A 21,758-nucleotide genomic window follows, 5' to 3' on the forward strand; every position below is an offset into this window, starting at 1 on the left:
CTGCTGGGGTCGGACTATGAATTGGAGGGTTCCGTGTGTCTCTGCTGTGGCAACTGGAGTGTGTGCAGAGGTGTGAGTGAGTGGGTAGTTGCTAGTGAATATCAAGTTGGATGAGCAGGTGAGCAGGTGACATAACCTGGGAGTCAGGATACGAGTAGGTCTCAAAGAGTAACACCATGGTGGGGTTACACCTTGTTTCAAGCTTTCCCTTGTGCCTGCATCTCTCTCCTGGGGTGCCAGGCAGCCTCTTTCAAGTCCCACCTCGAATTTCCTGGGAGAAGAAGGACCTTGGTGACCTGCGCTCAGCACAGGCTGGACTCCAGTCTGTGAAACTGTATCTGTCCCAAACAACAACATTAAGTGTTGTGGGATCAAATTATGGTCAGACTAATTGGGATTCTGACCAACAAAGACTCCCTCGTGAGAAAGAAAGTGAAAGGCACAACCTTATTTCAGCTGATATTAAAATTTTAGCCTGCAGCAGTCTCAGCCACAGAGCAGCTGTGTTTAGCCTTGTCAGGCTGAAGAAACTCCAGTCTGCCCTTATCCCACTGGGAGAGGTGACGAGGGATGAGCCCCAGCCAAGGTACTTAAATGTCAGCCATCTCCAGGGGGAGAATCCAGTGGGAGACATGAGCATCTGGAACCAGCACAGCCATCCCCAGAGCACAGGCTGCAGCACAGTGTTGGTTGTTACCTCCCGAGGGCAACAAGGAACAAAGTGATGCTTTCACTCCAAAGTTATCTAGGAGCCAGATACAGAGATGGATGGAGCTTGAATAGCAATATTCTGTGGTCTGACCAGGACTTAGAGACTCAAAAGCCTCAGGGATAAAAAGCACTTTCCATTTTCTCTTACCTGCACATGCTGGTTGCAGGTGATCTTTTTTTCCACATCTTTTTTATGTCCACCACCAAATCTTTCTTTCCTCTCTATTGGGGACCGAGGGCCAGTTTTGTGTGTGTGCATGAGGCAGTCTGTACCAGCAAGTGTAGTGGGGCTGAGCCTCAAGGGCTTTAATGCCAAGGTGCCAGCAAGTGGAGAACCTGGTATCTAGAAGTGGTTACTGGGCATCCAAGCACCATATCTGAGCCTGGTTGCTGGAGGGATCCACACTTGTATGTATATATGTGTGTGTGTATATATCTATCTCTCTCTCTTTCACAGAATATGCTGAATTGGAGGGGATCCACAAGGATCACTGAGTCCAATTCCTGGCCCTGCACAGGACCATCCTAAGAGTCACACCATATGCCTGAGAGTATCATACAAATATTTCTTGTACTCTGTCAGCCTTGGTGCTCTGAACACTTCCCTGGGGAGACTGTTCAGTGCCCAACCACACTCTCTGAGTGAAGAACCTTTTTCTAATATCCAACCTAAAACCTTCCCTGACACAACTTCAAGGCCATTCCCTTGGGTTCTGTCACTGGTCACCACCTGCCCCTCCTCTTCCCCTCACAAGGAAGTTGTAACTGCAATGAGGTCTCCCCTCAGTCTGAGGCTGAGGGAAGACCAAGTGACCTGCTCCTCATACGGCTTCCCCTCAAGGCCCTTCATCCTCTTTGTTGCCCTCCTTTGGACACTTTCTAATAGCTTAATATCTTTCTTATATTGTGGCACCCAACACTGCACACAATATTCAAGGTGAGGCCACACCAGTGCAGAGCAGAGCAGGACAATCCCCTCCTTTGACCAGCTGGTGATGCTTTGCCTGATGCCCCCCAGGACACGTTTGGCCCTCCTGGCTGCAGGGCACTGCTGACTCATATTCAACTTGCCATTGAACAGGACTCCCAGGTCCCTTATATAGATGTATTTACATCAATGGACCTTCATCCTGCTCAGCCACAGAGGAGGACAGGATGACGCTGTTGGTGCTGTCTATGTTTATGTGACTACTCTGTGTGTCTGTCTGTGACCTCTGTGGCTGGCCATCTCTATAAGTATATATGTGATGTGTATATATATGCTTTATGTGCATGTGCCTACCGGGAACATATCTTCAGCCTCTGCTGAATGGATCTGGGAGCATGGCAGCACCCTCTCCTCTCTCATGTTGTTGAATATGACCTGATGTTTTCCCCTAAGAAATGTAATTATTTCATTTATTTTATTTCAGTACATTCGATAATAATATATATAATTCAATACATTAATTATCAGTATTGTATGTTACTTTGGAATACTTTTAGCATTAAAGATGTATTTACTGAATACCAACAGGGCTAAGCTGAAATTTCAACCAACCTTAGAGCTGCATGCTGAGAATAAATGTTTGTAATTTATTGTAAATTAAAAACCAAATAAATTTGTAATGTTGTAACTCATTTTTCTGTAGTAAATATAAATATACTTGTCCTTGCTATATTCATCAGGAATTGACTTAATTGCCTATTTATTTTGAAGTAAGTGCTATGTGATTAACTTTCTATCCTGAAAGTACTCTTAGAATAGAGGGCTCACTTTTGATACTGGGGGTTTTTTTCAGTAAAAATGCAGAACACACATCAGAAATTATCTTTATAAAAAGGGGCTGGGTGACATTGCTGGAGTTCTGATCACATTACTGGCCAACACAGAAGAAACTCCAAGAGCGGGGTAAAAATCCTGCAGCAGCTAATAAAAGTGAAATTATTCTAGCAGGACTTCAAAGTAGATGATACAAGCAGAATGAGGTTTCTGGGGGAAAGAAAGTTTTGAAGTCATTAAAGAAAAAGCAAGTGTATTCTGAAAAATATCTCAAAAGATATGCTTAAAAGAGATGCCATCCACTAGCCTGTGAAGCAGCCTCAAAAAACTAATTCAGAGAAAACCTCTCTCTTGAAATACTTGAAATGTGGCTGAAAAAAACACTAGAAATTAAGACTGGAAAAAAAACCTGGGAATAGTCAGACAGTTCAAAAGGTCTTTTTCTTTACTCATTAACACAGATTTTAAAAAATCACAGACAAACCTATTTGTGCTTCTTTTCTGTTTTTCATTTCCTTTGCTATAAATAGTTCTAGGAGAAGAAATAACAGATGATGATGTGGGGAGAAGAGAGCAGTTATTTTCCTGCCATAGATATCCCCAAGACAGCAATAAATTAGTTGCTTATAGTTAAACCCCAAGAGAGGTTTAACTATAAGCAAAGTATTGTTCATTAGGTATTCTTAAAATTTCAAGGGGTTGCTTCTTCTATGAATTAAAAGAAAAAAAGCCATGTCTTTGTAATCTATTCTAGAAAGTAATTTCTCTGATCAGCTTCTTTGAACTGGTGCCTTCTGGACTGCTGCACTGTCAGTGTTTGGGCTCCTGCATTTTACCACCTCTTTTTGAAACTAGATGAATGAGAGAAACATTTCATTTCCTTTGTATAGATTTATCATTCAACACCTCAGCACATCAAATGGGAGCTTTGAGGAAGTTTTTAGGAAACCATTGCATGTGTGAGATAATTGCAATGACTACAGAAGAGATACCTACTTTGGCTCTTTTGATCAGGCAATTATATTATTCACCCAACCCTGTGTTCTCCTTGAGCTTTGCCATTTGCCTTCTATAAAAGTCAGTTTGTCAAAGGACTGGGAGGATGACTGGCAGGATACTGCCTCAAGCTGCTCATAGAGGATGACAATTGGTTTTATTCTATCTTTACACATATCATTTTGGGGTCTGCCCAGGCCTCAGCTATAACAGAACAAGTCCAGCCCTTACTTGCCTTTTTTCTGAAAAACGAGTTGCTGTTCATTATGAAGAAATATGCAGAGACAGGAAGAAGAGCAGGGCTGCCATGGAAGAGACAGGCAAAAGAAAATTTTGAACATTGGGTGCCCAGTCAACAGTAGTGGCAACAGAACAGGCTAAAAGGAAAAATGTTCCATGGGCAATTTATGCAGATGAAACCAAAAGGCCTCATAAAGGTTTAACATCTCAGACTGAAGACATAAACCACACTCAATATAGTTAGGTGTAGTTTCTTTACTTCTACTAGACAGGGGAGCCCCATCTAGTTTTACAACTTTTTAGTAGCAAGGTTACCAGCTACTCTAGCCAATAAATAGAGCTGCTTTCTTCATGCCTCCTATCCATTAATAGAATATCAGTTAATTTTCTTAGAGAGAGAAGATAATTCCTCACACAACTCAGAAACATGATTTTTTTACTCTAATCAATTTATATTCCTTTAAGTAATTGAAGTATTTTGGTAACTTTCCTAACATTTTAAAATTATATTCTGCTTTTATTTTAATTAATGATTTATTAATACTGTACTGGGTATAAAGAACTTTCAAACTAATGTGGATCTGTGTATACCACAGATACAAGAAATGAACTAAATCAGGGGGTTTTTTTCCCCTGTATAAGCATATTTAATGCTCAAAATTATGCTATGGCTATTTAAAGGAGAACACATGCAAAGTATAGGACAAAGTGTACTTAAAATACAGTTATAGCTGAAATAATTTTATATAGTTCTTGTTCTGAAAAATCTTCCTGGAGTAAAATGAAGATTAATTAGCACATTACTGAAGTATTTTCTACTTTTTAGGAGAGTTGAGAGTCCCAGTGTAATAATATGTGTAAGACACATGAAGATGCTCAGAGTGGAAATTGTAAAAGCTCAAAATACAAGATGGTGTAGGGGAGGTTAATTTTTATTTATTACACTACTTGAAACTACTTTAATGAAAAATTTAATCTTAAGGCCAGCATTAATATGCTTTCATCTGTGGAATATTGTTCCCAGGATGTACAACAATATATGTTATACATATGAATATGTTTATAATGACCTATTTCTGCCTTGAAGGATTATCCCTGATTTTCTCTAATAAATAAAGTATGTTCAATCCAATTATATTGAAAACCACTGGTGTTTTTAATTTCAATTGTCACTTTTATTTTTTGTGTTATCAGGAAAGGGATAGTTATTAATTTAACCTCCTGTCTATTGAAATTAAATTAGTTCTTGTTTCACTCTTTTTTTCTTATTTGGTTTCTCATTTTAGTTTTCTCAGGAGTGTGCTATTAAAAAACACTTCCACAGCACCTTTTTTTTTTTGAAAAGAATACTTGGTTTGCATTTTTAAAAATTACTTCTGTGCAATCATATAGAAAGATGCTGTAACAGAACAATGATGAATGATTAAATATGTTAACCAAAATTATATCTTGGATCAGATTTATTTGATTACTTCAAGAGGGCCAAAAATTCTTCCTAAAACAACTTTTCAATTAATGTAGAATCAATCCATATAGATCAGAACATAAAAGAGCATACTCTATTCTTGCATACTAGAATATACTCATAAGCCTTGAGAACTAGTAGTAATGGAGTATTTTCTCTAGTCTTTATAGAAGCTGTATGGGATGAAAGACATACAGAGTAATCCAAAAGGAAGGTGCTTTTTCTGAAATGGTTAGGCATGGTTGCCTCAGATAGTCTTTTGTCCCTACTCTTAAGTCTTTCTATGAATTTGCCTATTTGATTACAAGTGTAAAGCTTAAGCTGTTTTTGAAGACAAAAGAAAGCAGGCCCAAGTGGAGTGCACTAATTACTGGGCATAAAGGGAGAACTTTCCTTTCTATCTTTCCTCTCTGACCTAAAATACAGTAGAATTACTTCAGCTAAAGACTCACATGGGGAACACCTCAGGTTGTTGCATTTTCACCTCTGTCACAGAAGCTGTAAACTCATTTTATACTCAATGGCAACAGTTTACATTTCTAGGAATGTTTCGGCAGTTGGTGGAATTGGCAGCATCAATCTCCATTGACATCCATTGGTGAAATGCATGCAAAAACTCCTTTCAAGCCTTGTCTTATGAGGTAAAACACAGTTTCTTGCTTCTACTTAGCCACCTGTAGAAGAGTTACAATAATGATTCCCAACGGCATAGCAAAGATGTACCAGATTTTTAATGTCCCACTGCAAGATACTCTAATGAACAACAGCCTTTTCCCACTCCCTACTTGCTATGGCAGTTTCAGAGGAAAACAAGCAGAAATTAAGGAACTGGCTCACATCCAGCATGTGTGGCTTCACACAGTAAATAACAATCAACACTTTTGCTGCTTCCACAAGGCAGCGGGCAAGGTGCCAGCAATGCTTTTAATCAGCACCATTCTTAGTTTAGCAATGCCCACTAACTAGTGTAATTTTTAGTTTCTTATTATTAGCATTGGCAGTAAAACAACAGTAAACAACATGAGTAAAAATTTGAACTGAAAAGCTCACCGAAAAGCTTGACTCACCAAACTTTATGGCATCTGAATGGAGCTTACTGCATCTGCCCTTACTTGTAACTGCAGGAGGGCATTTTACAATCCTGACTCAACAAATAGGCAGGAGTTATAATTAACCTAAATGTAGCAGAACCTATGCTTCAGATATGGAGGGGTGCAGCTTGCTGTAAACACTTCGGCAAAGACAAGGTGCTCACCCTCTTGGAAGAAGTTGTATTTAGGTGAGCACTGCTTCTGTGACTTGCCTTTCACACATTCCCATGTGAGTGCTTTTGATCAAATCTCCTTAAAATCAACTGAAATCATAGATGAGAGGAGGAATAGCTCCATATTAGCAAGCGTTGGTCCCTCAAGTGTACTTCCTTCGACCCACTTAAGTGATTCACCTGAGCAGAATGGAGAACATCACCAGTCCCTAAAAGTGATATTTGAGTGTAGGTCAATTTCCTACTTTAAAATCATGGAAGCATTTATTTTGGTTTTCTTACACGAGGGAGCTGGTGCTTTTGTTTAACCTAGAAGCTCCTTGTATTCTTAAAGAGTGGAAGATTCACTGAGGAGGAAACTGTACTAACAACTTTCTGCTAAAGGTTAGTGGACTTGTGCCATCATTTTATAGCCATATCTGAAAATGAGAAAGTCTGAATTTAGCACAAGGTATTTTTGAAGCAACCTCAACATGTCATGGGTGAAAAAAATATTCTATATTCTGTCTCAAATGCTGATATGATATTTTTTTGTGTTTGTCAGTCAACCTGAAGTTGATACTAAGTACGGACATCAAACCGAATTTTCATTTTAATCATCAAGTAAGAACACTGTGAGTTTTGCATTCCTGGGACACGTCTGTGTAAAAGACAGGCTTAAATTGTGTCCTAACTCATTTTATTTCAGTATTTTTCAGAGTCATTGTTCTTTGTTTCTTTTGAAGAGGTACGATGGTAAAGGCAGACAGATCAATATTTGATTAGTGCTATTTACGATGAAAAGACCAAGGACTTTCAGCCTCCTATCAACTTGCAGAAATGGCAAAGAACATAAAATTCAATGGGGATCCGTTTAGAAACTGAAAATCAAACACTGCGCTCGTTATTTATATTTTATATAGTAATACATTTACCCTTTAACAAAGGTTTTCTCTTTTTCCACTACTAACAACACTTTCTCCCAGGGCCCCAGCAGTGCAAACATAAGAACAAATGAGCTTACCTACATAAATATTTATAAAACTGAGCCTGACATTAGCATAAATAGGACCTGATTCACCAAGTACAGAGGGGAAAATCAAAAGCAATCAGAGGCAATGATGTGTCTGAAGCTGCTGTGAGTGAGAGAGAGATGTGGTCTGTGGGAGGAGATGCTTTTTCCCTGTTAATACAGTGAGGGCCATATGGACTGTTTAGTCTTGCGACAGTTACAGTAATAGAAAAGGGATGGGCTTCAATTTTAGGATCCTAATTAGGTCTTGATTGGGCAATGAAGAAGAAAACTTCTTAGAGCGCCCTGAGATTTCCCAAAAGATGCTGCTTGCAGTAATTCTAAATGCAGAAGGCAAAGATCAAGTGGAGAAAGGCATCTCTTTTGCAGAGCAAAATCTGAAACCTCCAGTTTCAGGTCCTTTGTTGAACAAATGAGATCTCTGAAGATGCATGCTCCCAGTTGAATGACAGGAACACCTTGATTGGGATGCATACTCTGTCATGGAAAGAAGAAACTATTCATAAGAAAACAGAGCAAGGAACATATTTTCCAGTACAGGGCAATTGGGTCAGGTACTTGCTTATCTACTGGTAAAAAATTTAATAATTAGAATATATTTTGCTACTGCCTCATGGGAATATCTTATTCTGGCAATGGACTGGAATATTTTAGAGCCAATTACCACTAAACTGCAGTTGTCTGACAGACTGAAGGAATGTGCAGGTTTTTTCATCAGAGACAGTTAATGTGGGGGACAAATCAGGTGACAAAAAAGCCCTGTAATTGCCATGTTTCTATTTAGAGCTCTGGAATCCCTGAGAAGCCACATAGAAGCCATACAGAAGCCAGTTCCTTATAGTGAAAAACACACGAAGAAAGATGATCAAAAAAATCTTTGTGACATTTGGGCATGTTCCATTAAAATCAATGAAGTTTTGCATTTGCAAAGACTTTAAGACAGACAGCATTCTTAGCCTAGAAGAATAACAATATAAATTCAGGAGCTATATGTTATAAGTACCCAGAACTGGTGAATCTACAAAAGTAGTTAATAACAAATTTTCCATTAGTCTTTGTTGTTGAATCTAATTTTACTTCTGCTTCATACTAAAGTTCTGTGTTGTTTTGTGCCAATCTTCTTTCTCATCTTTCTCTGCAGAAAGGTAGCAACATTGCCTGTTTTAAAAAATTGCTAATAGAACTGACATTTGTACTAGGGACTCATTATTCAGGACATGGAGAAACAGTGACAAAGGGCTTATACCCTAAAAACTTATGAAAAAGGTGAAAGAAGAAAGTAAGATGCACTGTTTTATTTACCAGAACAATATGGCCGTTACATATTGAACTTGGATTTCCTACCTATTAATTTGGTAGCCTATGCATCTGGATTCAGTGCTTAGTGTTGACATTTTAAATCACAAGCACAATCATAATCATAATCATAATCATAATCATAATCATAATCATAATCATAATCATAATCATAATCATAATCACGTGTCTATTGTTCTGATACCTTACTTGCTGGTAGATAGCATTTCAGATATTTTGAGCCACTATGGGTTTACTTGTAAAAATTCTTCTTGGCACTTCTTTTTTGTGAGGCCACAGTGAGGCTGGTTACCATGTCAGAGATGCATAAATGGAGCAAGAAAATAACTGTCAGAAATACCACGTAAAGTGCTTCCTAGATCAGTGTTTTTTCAGGCATGAGTTTCTACTTGACAGATATGGAGCTTGGTCACGGAGAGGTAAAGCGTCTCATTCAAACACACTGCCCACAGAACACACATTTCACTCTTAATGCTGAGGAATTCAGTGTTCATTTTTCTCTCCTGTAAGGTTGAACTTTGCTGTGTCCAGCTCCTGGGGAATTTCAGTTTCCCACAGCCACCAACCCCCCCATTGGTGTTCCCCACTTTGTTCCCAAGGCATGTTTGAGGAGGCTTTGATCGATAGCTGAGAAGCAATCTCTCAGATAGCCAGGGACACTCTGAAAGGTTTGGGCTGTCAGACAAGAGACATTAAATTAGGCAGTTGTCAATGTGGAGCCCATGTAGCCTGCGAAGCACTGATATAATGCTCTTGTGCAACCCAGAAGGCTTTTTAGTGTGATAGTTAAGGCTTTCAAAAGTGTGTGGCAGTTAATAAGCCAGCCAGAGTGCTAAAAGGCTAGAGCCTTTAGACTTCTAGTTTCATGCTGTATTTACTGATTCATGCTGTCTTCTGAGTTATTGGCTCCTATTTCTTCTGTTACACTCACCGTATCTAAGATCCTTTAAGAATATTTCACAGTGGAATTTATTGAGTTGAATAAATTCCATTACTTGAAAGATAATACGAGAATCATTCACATAATTGGAGTGAAGTGCAACTGCACAAATATCCAGCTGATCTAAGGGATGCAGTCTCTGTCAGATACTTTAATTCAAAGGTAAATGCAGGTTGACCCAAGACTTGTAATAAACTTCCATGACACTGATCTTGAGGCTTTGTCACTTGTGACTTGCAGTTTTATTTGAAGATTTACCAGTGTTTATTTTTAGCACAGATGTAGATCTAAAGACATTTGTAAACATAAATTAATTTTGTTGAAATAAAAAAAGGACTTTTGACTGTTTCCTTTATTTGTGTCAAAACGAACACGTTGCTGATTTTGTTCACATTAAACAGGAATTTCAAGTAGAAAAAACAAAAAGATCCAAAATCATTTGGAAATTCATAGGATCCATGACAGATCCCAGACTCCAGCACAAATAAGATTTTATCCTATAAAGTCCATAGGACCCAAATGGTTGAACTGCACCATCAGTAAGTTTCACTAGAAGATATATTTATTCCCCCTCTTCTCATTTTGCAGGCTTAAGATATCCACCTGAAAATATGTATGTCCATTTGCTGTTTCTGAATTGCAGTGTAACAGGAAGACAACTTAGTAAAAGATTTAATAGGGAATTACAATATTTTATACAAAAATTCTTTAAAAGAAAACTGGTAGCAAGAAAACCAAGTACAGGGATTTTTTAACACTGTTTTCTTAGCTGATAAATTGTCTCACTGAATGATTTAATGTTAAGCTGTGTGTTATAAAGTACAATGTTTACAGCAGTTACAGTTAGTATTCATCTCACCTCATAAAGAAAAGAGGACAGGTGGGAGAAAGAAGAGGTGTGTACTCACTAAATTTTTAAAATGCATCATCAGTGCTGCATTGCACCAAATTTTACCTCTCTAATGTTAGTGATCACCCAGAAAACAAAATCCAAAAACTGCCCAAAACTCAAGTAACAGGCTCTGCAATGCTCAATCCAGATGCTGCAAAAAGTTACTGCAGTGAGATGTAGCCAAAGAAGATATTTGGCTGCTCATATTCTAGTACATAAACATTTATATTCCATACTGATGTACCTAAAAGCTCATGTGGTAGAAAACAGCTCTACCAGCAGATGAGTTAGCTGAGCATCTGGCTGGTAGAGCAGAAGGTCTGTACCTGATGGCCCAAGTGAGCCCACCTAGCGCACACCAGAGCACAGGTCAGGGTGCTGCCAGTTTCAAATAGGAGGGACTGACAAGCACACACAATAATACAACTCTAAATCTAATATTGATTTTTTTTTTTCCACAAAGAAGAACTTTTGAGGTATTTGGTGCTCTGCACTACTATTAATATTGGATTCTTAAAATCACATTCTTTTTATATGCTGCTTAATTAGCAACTTGGCATCTACTTTTTTCAGAGATAATTCATAAACAAGCAGTCGTTATTATGAAGACAGTCCTTGGTATGCTAGATGACATTTTTCCCCAAGTGAACAAGTCGTGAGATGAATAGAAGTATAGAGACTGAGCTCATTATTAACTTTCAGAAAGAAGACTTCAATCTCTGCCAGCAACTGTGAGACTAATTGAAACAAATATCTCCACTGAACACATTAGTCTGTAAATTTGTGATGACTAACAACTTGGTCTGTCAAACTACTTCCAAATTATTTTTACTCTTGTTTTTGAAAAGTTTCAAGTTTCTTCACTAACTCCTGAAGAAAATATATAATGAATGTAAGCATAATTTATTGTTCAGTTGGTTAAAATATTTTCACATAGATTTGCCTGAAATATGGAAAAGTTTCCTCTAAATCCCGAGTAAATAAATGCGAGAGCTTTTCTAAAATAATAACAAAATCCTGCCTTAGCAAGAGCTGGTTATTTTAAAGTTTTTCTTCAGTCATCTAAAGTAGAGAAAACAATTTATCTGAAGCACAACTGGTAAACAAGAACTCAACTTTAAAAAAGGGAAATTTGAGCTATGTGCATTATACATGTTTTCTGAAATTCTCTCTCTAGAGAAAAAGATGATACAGAAATCTGTCTATTGACAGCAGACATGGTATCCAGCTTCTAGGCTTACTTGCTTGAGCTTCATTATGCTGTTGCCTATTTAGTTTATTAAGACGGACAAGTCACAGGAGTTTTCTAACATGGTAAGATGTTAATTTTCAGTTTGAATTACGAATATCTGATTTTTCTAGTACAATTCAGAACTTTCTTTATTTTTTTCTCAATTTTATTGGCATTTCTATGCTCCAAGTTATTAGGCTTATATTCATGAGGTACAACCTGTTCAGGTGTCACCTGAAAAGACAAGTTGCTCATGCTTCTTTGCACATACATCCTCTTTGTGTCCAAAACACTGTTGTTCAAACACTGTTTGTGCAGGAGGGTCAGCATGTCTGCAAAAGCTTTCAGCACAATGAGAATGTCTCATGCACTGTAGCCCAATAGAGCAACCCATCTCTGTTTAATATTCAGAGTCACAGATGGATATAGGCCAAATGGTTTTAGTGCTGATTCACATTAGCCAAGAGAACCAGGTGAGAACCTTTAACTGACCTATATTTTTCTCCTAGGCTCTCTTTTGTTTGAATAGAAATTCTGCATCTGGAAAGATCCTGCTCTTGCTAAGATTGCATGCTGTGTAACTCTAGGACTTCTAGAGACAGTCATCACATCTTGAGGGAAAAGCAACTGCATTTACTGCTGGTCAAATTAAAAATCTTCTTTGCTGTACTAGGACTCCACAGGGGAGGATGAAAAGCATATTTAAACTCTAAGATACTTTACCTGCAAGAATAAGCTTTGGAGGACTGATGTGAGGGGCAAAATACTCTTGCATTTGTACCACTGTCACTCATGCTCAGTTTTGGGTTTTTCCTCACTTTTCTGGTCTGTATAGTTCTTGAATCTGCATTTATTCATTGCAATACAAACGTCCAGATTCAGTGCAGAATTGAATGGGATCACAACAAACTGAAGACATTCTATTGACTCTGAGGTGGGGGACACTGGCAATTCAGAGAAAGCTGATTCAAGCTAAAGTGTTATTTCTCATAGCGTGAAAGCTTCCAAAGCTTCTGTTTCATAATATATAATGTTCCAGAGATATAAACTAAGAGGATTATATTGTCACTGCCCCTTGTCATGCTTTAGAACAGGTGGAAAAGGTTAACTAAGGAAGCAAGGAAAATGGAATAGAGTTTCAAAAGCTCTGTTTTGGATCATCAGAGGTATTCAAACTCTTTGCAACACCCATTTTTTAATTTCTTTTACTGTCAAATGCCTATGTCCCTTATCAGTACAAGTTTTCAATTTATACTAAATAATTTCTTATCAGGACATTGATTATCTTAGAAACGACATCTGAAAGACAGAATTGTGCATCTCTACTAGCCATAGATCAGAGGCTGTGCAAATAGAATGGCCATAAAGGTAAAAACCATACATGTGTAGGACACTAAGATACGTTTCTCTCACCTTCTTTCTTACCAAGTAATTTCCAATTGCAGTGAAAAAAACAAATGTATTCAGCATTTCTAGAATATCATGTATACCAATATATAAGAAAAGTTAAACCATTCTGAAAGCTTTAACTTCAGTACCAGTAAAATTACATGGAGATGTTTCAGGTTTTGCAGCAATTAGTGCATATACAGTATACACCCAACCTTCATGCTCATCAAACAAAAAATTGCAGGAATAGAAAAATTATTTATACAGTGAAAATTATTTTTATTCAGTGCACCAAATCAATTTTGCTCTTCTAAATCCAAATTACTTTTACTCAAATTTTGATGGTATTTATACAGATTTTATTTATTTATTTGTTTGTTTGTTTGTTTGTTTGTTTGTTTGTTTATTTGTGGAGACCTTTTACAGCTAAGAATGTGAAAATTTACATTCTAAGTGTATTGAGGTTTTGAGGGGATTGGGTTGTTGTGCACAGTACAGAAACAGTAATTAGTTTCAGACCATCAGCTAATCCAGTACATTAAATTACTTATCTAATCTGAATGTGGGCAGTTCAGATCACAAGATGACACAACTGTTCACTTGAAGAGACCACTGGAGGTCATCTAATTCAATTTATCAAGAATATCCTAAGAATATTCTTACAACTGGTCATGTAAATATACCTTAAATGGATAAATTCACATGACATTAGCCATATGTTTTTATTTCCTACTCATTAGACTGGAAATTTAGTGAATTAGATAGAACAGGCACTTTCCCCTCGCTAATTTTTTTTCTGTAAGTGACCAACAGAAGATTAAACAGAAGGCAAAGAATTTCACATAAAAGGACAATGAGAGTTGTATTTTATCATACAAAACTTAAATGCTTTAGACATTCAAAAATGAGCTTTATCACCTCTCAATAAATGAGCTTTATCACTTTTAAAACTAGCTTTCATTAAACTCTCTGTGAGACTTACAAATACAACATACAGCTATACAATGCTTCCATCAAACCATAACTGAAATGGAAAATCTTGGAATAAATTAGCATATTTTGAGTTATGGACATGATGGGTAGTGTGATGAACGAACCGATCTTGGAGCTGTAACATTTTCTTATTATTGTTTGCCTCATTTGCAAAAGGGAAGAAAGTTATCTTAAAACTGTTGTTTTCCCAATAAATGTCACAAGTATGGAAAAGCGTATTTAAAGCTACAGTATTTTTCCAAGGATGTTTTTATACATGCATGACTTTAATTTACATTTTCTCTGATATACAGCCGGGTAAGATAAATGTTCATGAAAAATCCTTTCAGTTTTCTTGCAAAGTCTAGTAGTTTCCCAATACAGAGTTCTACGAAAATTTTTATGAGAATAATCAACGAAAATAAAAATATTATTAACATCTAAGTTTAGCACAGGAGCATCTTTTGTGCAGCAAAACATTATCTAAGTATTTTTAAAATGGAAATGTGCTATAACTCAGCATGTTTGTAAAACTGTGAGAGATCTATCAATGGACAAAAGAGAAAGAAAGACCACATGTTGAGTGCATGCTTGATAGTCTGTACAATTTATTGTGAAGTACCACTTGTACTAGGCCTGCTGCAGAGCCATTGGTTTGAAAGGTTAATGACTGCAGCAATCACAATTTCAATTTACAAGAAAGGGGATGACAGGAAGCCAAATACAAAATGGAGAGAGGTCCCACTGTGATGGCAGCTGAGCAACAATTCATCAACAAGAGCACAGGAACATTCTAAAACCAGAGTGCTGGGGACAACCTTTCGAGTCTGAGGAGGGCTTAGGACTTCTGTTATGCTCATTTTTCAAGGACAGTATAGAAGCTTTAAAATGGCTAAATTACCTAATACAGACATAAGTTCTCCCTTGACAATTTTCTTTATAATATTTTCTGGGTCATCTGAAGGTGCTTTTCCAAACTCCTTAAATTTCCTTAGTGTATCTCCCCTTTTATTTTAAATGCTGACCTTGAGTTCTACCAAAACAGCCATTGTCCCAATAGGCATTTCAGTTGTCTTTGGGCATTCCCTGCAGTTATACTCTACCTCTTGCTTCCTCATAGCATCAGCTATCCTACAGTGTGATCCGAGACTTTCTAAAGCTTTCAGGCATTAACATTTACACAGAGATGCTCTCTGAGACCCTGTGCTCCTTCAGCCTGGATTTTGCTTGTAAGTTGCCTACACTGGAAAATCAAATTGATGGAAATACCTTTAAAGATTTACCACTTTATTTTTGTATAAGTAAAAAACACATGAGAAATCAAACTTTGTAATCACAGAGTATTTGAAATACAGAGTAGTTGTTGCTTTCTCATCTGAAGTCAGTCATAATATATTTGAGAAATTTGAAGTCATAAATAATAAATAACTGGAGGTAAACTGTGAAAAGTTCTGTTCAACCCTATCTCAGAACAGCCATCCTAGAACTCAACAGGATTCAGAGAAATAAGCAGGTTGGAGTGAGATTATATAACCAAAAACTTTTCAGTTAGTACTACCGTGTTGTAGGACATTGTAAATTTGGTCTAACAGGACAATTACATCAGCAGAACTACAGTAACTTCAATTCATGCCTTAATTTATCTTTCTTTATATAGTTAAACTATTGAAGAGCTAATAAGAAAAGCTAAATGAAAAGCATAAAGCATAGAGGTAGGATCTGCACATTTTTGATGGTGTCACATTAAAGATGTGTGTGTGTCTGGGTGTTTCACTAAATCTTTTCAGTGGAGTTTTCTTCTTAATGTAATGACCAAAAAGAATATCACAGACTCACAGAATGGCTGGGGCTGGAAGAGACCTCTAGAGATTTATGGTTCCACACTCCTGCTCATGCAGGCCCACCTGGAGCAGGTTTTCCAGGTCCATGTCCAGACAACTTTTGGATATCTTCAAGCAGGAAGATGACACAACCCCAGTGGGCAACCTGTGCTGGTGCTGTCACCATCACAGTGTTTCCTGATGTTAAGGAACCACCTGTGTCTCAGACTGTGCCCATTCCCTCTGGTCCTGGCACTGAGCATTACTGAAAAAAGCCTGGTTCCATCTTCTTTACACCCACCCTTCAGGTACTAATATATGCTGGTAAGATCCCTGCTGAACCTTCTCTTCTCCAGACTGGTCAGTCCCAGCTCTCCCAGCCTTTCATCATAGGAGAGGTGCTCCAGTCCCTTGGACATGTTTGTGACCCTTTGCTGGACTCTCTCCAGTATGTCCATATCTTTCTTCTACTGGGGAGCCAAGAACAGGCCACAACACTTCAGATGTGGCCTCACCAGTGCTGAGTGGAGGGCTGGTGTGGCCTCCCAGTGCTCCCCGACCTCCTGGCAATGCTTTGCCGTCAGTAGGACATGGTGCCATTTGCTGCCTTTGCTGCACAGACACATTTGCTGACTTATGCCCAACAAAGCAGAATGGCTTTCCAGCTGGTTGTCCCCCAGCATATATTGGTACATGAAGCAGACACAGGAAGCACACAGGGGTGGAGATATCAACAGGATAGCATTAATCTGGATCAGAAAGAAGGGGATCGAGGAGGGAGGTGGGATGTGGCAGGCAGAAGTGGATGATCAACCACTGTAAGGGGGAGACAGTCTAAGTGCAGACCATGTTGTGGATCAGTATGCACCAAAACCACTCAAATTGTATTTGATAAAATGTAGATATGTGACAGGAAAGGTGCAGCATAGGTAAGCTGCTCATAGAGCTGAGGTGGATCTGTTCTATCAGTTCTCTGAAGTGATTGGAGAACTCTGATCTAGTACCAAATTTTGCAGTAGTAACTGATAAATATGAGACACAAAACAAACTCCAACTCAACCAAAAGTTTCAAATCCTTCATTTCTGAAGTCTAATGCTTGGGCTAAAGAATACTACATCAAATTGATTTACTTTCATAACAATCACTAGCCCTGGGCATGCTTTACAGCATTTTAGAAAGTAACTGATAATTTTGCAATGATATTACACACAAAATGCCTGAAGTTCATGTTCATTAACTCTAAATAGTCAAAGATATGTCATACATGCATGTCTTAAATTATCATGTACTGATAAGGTAATGGAACACATGAATAAAGATGTATTACCATGTCTTACCATTGACACTCCTTTGCTATAAGTAGAACTTGCACACTCTTAGAACACAGAAGCATATGAAGAGCTGGAATTCCTCTTTTCAAAAAATGCTAAAATGGGTATCGATTAAAATACTTCCTTACAACCCATTCTCTTTCTCCATACCTCATTTTATGCAGAGAATTATCAGTTTTTCAATTCTGAGACTCTAAAAATAATTATTCTTAGAGAAACAGACAGAAGGCTTATTTTATTCACTATACTTTGCACCTTTTTGCCTTAGGGAATTAGGGACATTTGATCATGATTTGCAATGCCTAGGGAATACTGTCATTAACAGGGGAATGTTCTCTGGTACCCCGAGGAAATGAAAAGCTTTTAAGAGCAATCACTGTTAATCACTAACATGCCAACATTATATACCCTCTGGAACCGAGGATGATATATAGACATGACACATTAAGTGACTCTGCCTTACCTGCATTGTAAGCTTTCGATAAGAATGTATGTCTAACCCATCCCTTTGCATGGCTTGCTCTCTTTACAAAATGCACGACATCTAAGAATTCTGCAAGATTTACACTTCTTGTATAAGCTATTGAAAATACCCTCTCTGATTCCATAGTTGAGCTTCACTGTGTTTTTATCATTATTATACTTTGTTACGCAGCGTCATTTGAGTAGTAAATGCCAAGGCCAAGAAGGTAGCCCTTTTCACACAAGGGTGAGAGAGAAACTAAACTACAAAGTGATAAACACAATTAAATTCACCTTTACCTTCAGTTCAGCAGGAGAAAACATCTGTGCAGTTGCAATACTCACAGCTGAGTATGTAGATTAACATTAAACACAGATGATTTTCAAGCAATTGTTATTATTAATTTTTTTAATATCAAGTATTTTCTATCCAATGTTAGCTGCATGCAATATCCTACATAATTGTTAATCACACAAAAGACAGTAGAATAAAAAATTTAAAATTTTTTTTAAAGTAAACAGATTTTAATGCTACTTACTAAAATCTTTTTGAGTCTTATTTCTCTGCTGTACTAACCATGCATGCCTTACATGCCAACAACAAGCCCAGCTCCACAGGGCAGCTAATAGACATTGGAAAAGGAGTCACACTACACCCATGTACTGGGGTCTTAGGTGGGATGCCTGCTGACTAAAACCATTGGACCTACCAATGTTTTTGATCACACAGATCAGCAAAAAAAAATCACAAATAATTACTGCCAGTAAAGTGATCTAAAATGTTTATAGATTTGTAGAACTAGTAAGAACTTAAGAAGTCATCTATTGCTGTTCACAGAATGAAAAATTCCTCTAGTCCAATTGACATCAATTACTTTTTGTGACAGCTACTGTGAATACAAAAATCAAAATCTTTCCTCTTAAGTGACGAAATTCTTCAGGACTCTCCCATTATTGCACCTGTGGACAAACCACCTTAATGTAACTTTCAATATGTCTTTGAACAATGTCTTATTATACTAAGTTATAATTCTCTTATGGATGCTTTTTATTTCTTGTGTATCTTCTGGTCATTAAATAGCCCAGTTGTCACAGAGAGATTGTTTCTTCACCTGAATAGATATACAGTATTTAGTTACTGAACCCCATGAGCTGCACTGCCAGTCACACTTACAGAGCTGAGATTGCAGTGGCCTATCCTGTAAATGGATGGTAAATTCAAAAAGGAAGTGCTTACATTCTTGAAACCTCTATATAAGATCTGAAGTTCCTTCTTTGTGAATTTACTCTGTGCTTCCAGCAGTTCAAGAGCTTCAGGTCTATGTCGTACTGTGGCCATTTCCATTTCATCTTCTACAGTGTCTGCAGAATACAAGAGACAGAGAATGAAAGCTCAAAAAGAAATATAGGAGATAAAAATACCTAACCTTTGCAGGAAAGACAAATGATGTGTTCATTTTGAACTCACAGGGAAAGGGCATCTATCTGCTTCTGTGGCTGCAAAGAATAGAGAACAGCAGTGATGGTCCAGTGATCCGGATATCATCTCATAAGTACAAATAACAATAAACTGGAAAGTCAACAATCTGCAAGGGCATGCATGACACAATCAGCATGACTTCTGTTTCTACAACTCTTTGACCCAAGGAAATAATTTTTTATAAAACTTTAGTGACTCCAGAATACTGCAAATTTTCCCTTGGTTAGTTAATGGATGTGAATTCACTGTATCAGGTTAGGATTTTTAGTGGTTTTTTATTGTGAAATTGGCCTTTGGAAAGTGTGTGAGATTGATGTTGCACATCCAACAGCATATCTTACTTTGAGTATGGTATAACTAATCCTTCAGGGCAAATATTACTGATAGTGAGCGGCCTAAGTGGGGAACACGATGATCTTAGTGACCTCTTCTTTAGGTGAACAAGAATGCCAATGTACATATTCAAGGCTTATAGTTGAGTGCAGCCCTAAAACAATGAGAGATAGCAATGCATTTTTCCCAGGTGGAGTTTTAAATGTGAAAGTTCAATAAAACAGCTAAAGAAACTTACAATCTGTATTTATATATTGGGAGTAAGTAATTTATCTGATCAAAAATGTGAATGTGTGTATCCATTTTTAAGTACTGTAAGCATTAAACATAACTTATATAGTATTCCAGACTAATTTAATGAAATCACTGACTTATTCTGATTTAAGAGTTATACCAGCTATAGAAATGTAAGGAGAGAACATGCCTAATTGTCACTTCTACGATGTTGAAGATATATATTTAATTTCATCAAAATTTGGTACTCTGCATCCTTAAAATAAAGTTTTATTCACTTCAATATTTATAAGAGCACAATATTAGAATAGTCCATTAAAACAATATTATGCCTACAGTTTCACATACTTCTGCTACAGTGCAGTGATAACTTTCAGCTGTTTGGGGGAAATTTGGCATCAGAAGATACAGTTTAGATAAACAAAAAAATGAGCAACCTTTAAAGAGATATAATCACATAAACTATTTGGATAAATCTTCACAAAATTTAGGGCCTTGTCCTTTCTCCAGTCAAAGATATGTTGTTGCTAGCACTCAGCTCAGGAAGATGATTGCAGTGTTATCCAGATGATTTCAGTGCCACCTCCAGTCTCAAAATGTCCATTGTGTATTGGTTTATATGGCAAACTATAATATGATTCTATGATTCATTTTTTTTTAATAGATTATCTCATAAAACTCACAAACCACTACCATCTTTGTGAAATTTCCAGTCTAAATGCTACTGACAAAACTCTCAACTAACTTTACATTGACCTTACGGTGTTTAATAGTTTTAAAGGGCCAGAATCTGAACTCACAAGATAGACTGTAAGAAAGTCTCAGCTCTCTTCTATAAGAAGACATCCTGAGGTGCAAAGAGGAAGTACTGAAAATCCTGCCTTTACAGATGACATTGGAACAAAATAGTTTCAGAATTAAGAAATTGTCTTCCTAATCAAAGGAAGGTGTAGCTAAGTTCTTGAGTCCCATAATAATTTCGCATAAGAACATCCAGGGTTTATTTTGCACAGATTCTAAAGCCTTTCCACTATGTTTTAAGGGATTAATCTTTTATAGTTTTTTATATAGTCACTATAGTCTCTATAAAAATGTAATGCTGTAAATATAAAGCCAATTTTTTTTTGTCAATTGCAAGTAAACACTAGGTACTTAATTGGCAAAATAATCAATCTGAGAATAAATATTGTTGAAAGCTCACTTGTATTTTATATTCAAATAGCTGTATGGGATTTAAATGGGCTTTTCTTTAGACAGAAAAGGACTTAAATGGATATGAGTTCTCTAAGCACCCATCTGTAAAACATCTGGCTACCTAAAGAGACATCTACAAGCTTTTCTGGAAGCTAAATGAGCATGCATAATAAATGTGAGGCTAGAGAAAAAGGCCAGACAAAGTGATGCTTATCACAATGTTTATATATCCTTAGCAACAGATATTTTAATTGCATTTACATGGTTTGGTGAGAATGTAGAAGACTGCAATGGGGTGATGATGTCTTTCTGTTAATGAAAAGGTTCAGTATAACACCCTTCACGCTCAACTTCTGTAGTGTCTTATAGATATAAAAAATAAAAAAATTAAGATCACCATAAATTTCCTTAAAATATGCCAACTATGCTGATTAAAATGCTACAGCATTCATGAGTCACTTCCAGGTTTTTAATTTTTTTCTTCACGCTTCTATCTACCGTTATCCAGGCTGGAAAAAAAATCTATACTTTAAAATATACAGGGAAAATGTGTGAAAATCTATCTCTTTCCAAACATTAATGATTTCTATGGCATTAGTTTTTTTCAGTTCTTTAGTTTCTTCAGCCTAAGAAAGTTGAGAGTTCCCGTTTTTCATAGAAAGATAACATGCCAACTGAAAACCAGAAACAAATCCACATTCCCTCATTAATA

General features: G+C 37.1%; 1 protein-coding gene across 4 annotated transcripts in view; it reads right to left on the minus strand.

The window, feature by feature from the left end:
- The window catches only part of KCNIP4 (potassium voltage-gated channel interacting protein 4), a 209,911-nt gene that overhangs the window by 28,403 nt on the left and 159,750 nt on the right, over window positions 1–21,758 (minus strand). For all 4 annotated transcript variants that reach the window (XM_039379047.1, XM_027713749.2, XM_027713748.2 and 1 more), the window contains exon 2: window positions 19,043–19,167. In XM_039379047.1, the coding sequence (XP_039234981.1) occupies window positions 19,043–19,150 (108 nt within the window). In that variant the 5' untranslated portion in view covers window positions 19,151–19,167. The remainder of the gene's footprint in view (window positions 1–19,042; window positions 19,168–21,758) is intronic.

The sequence above is a fragment of the Pipra filicauda genome, unplaced genomic scaffold (assembly GCF_003945595.2).
Source record: "Pipra filicauda isolate LSUMZ 115617 unplaced genomic scaffold, ASM394559v2 scaffold153_size1761393_pilon, whole genome shotgun sequence".
Taxonomy (NCBI): Eukaryota; Metazoa; Chordata; class Aves; order Passeriformes; family Pipridae; genus Pipra; species Pipra filicauda.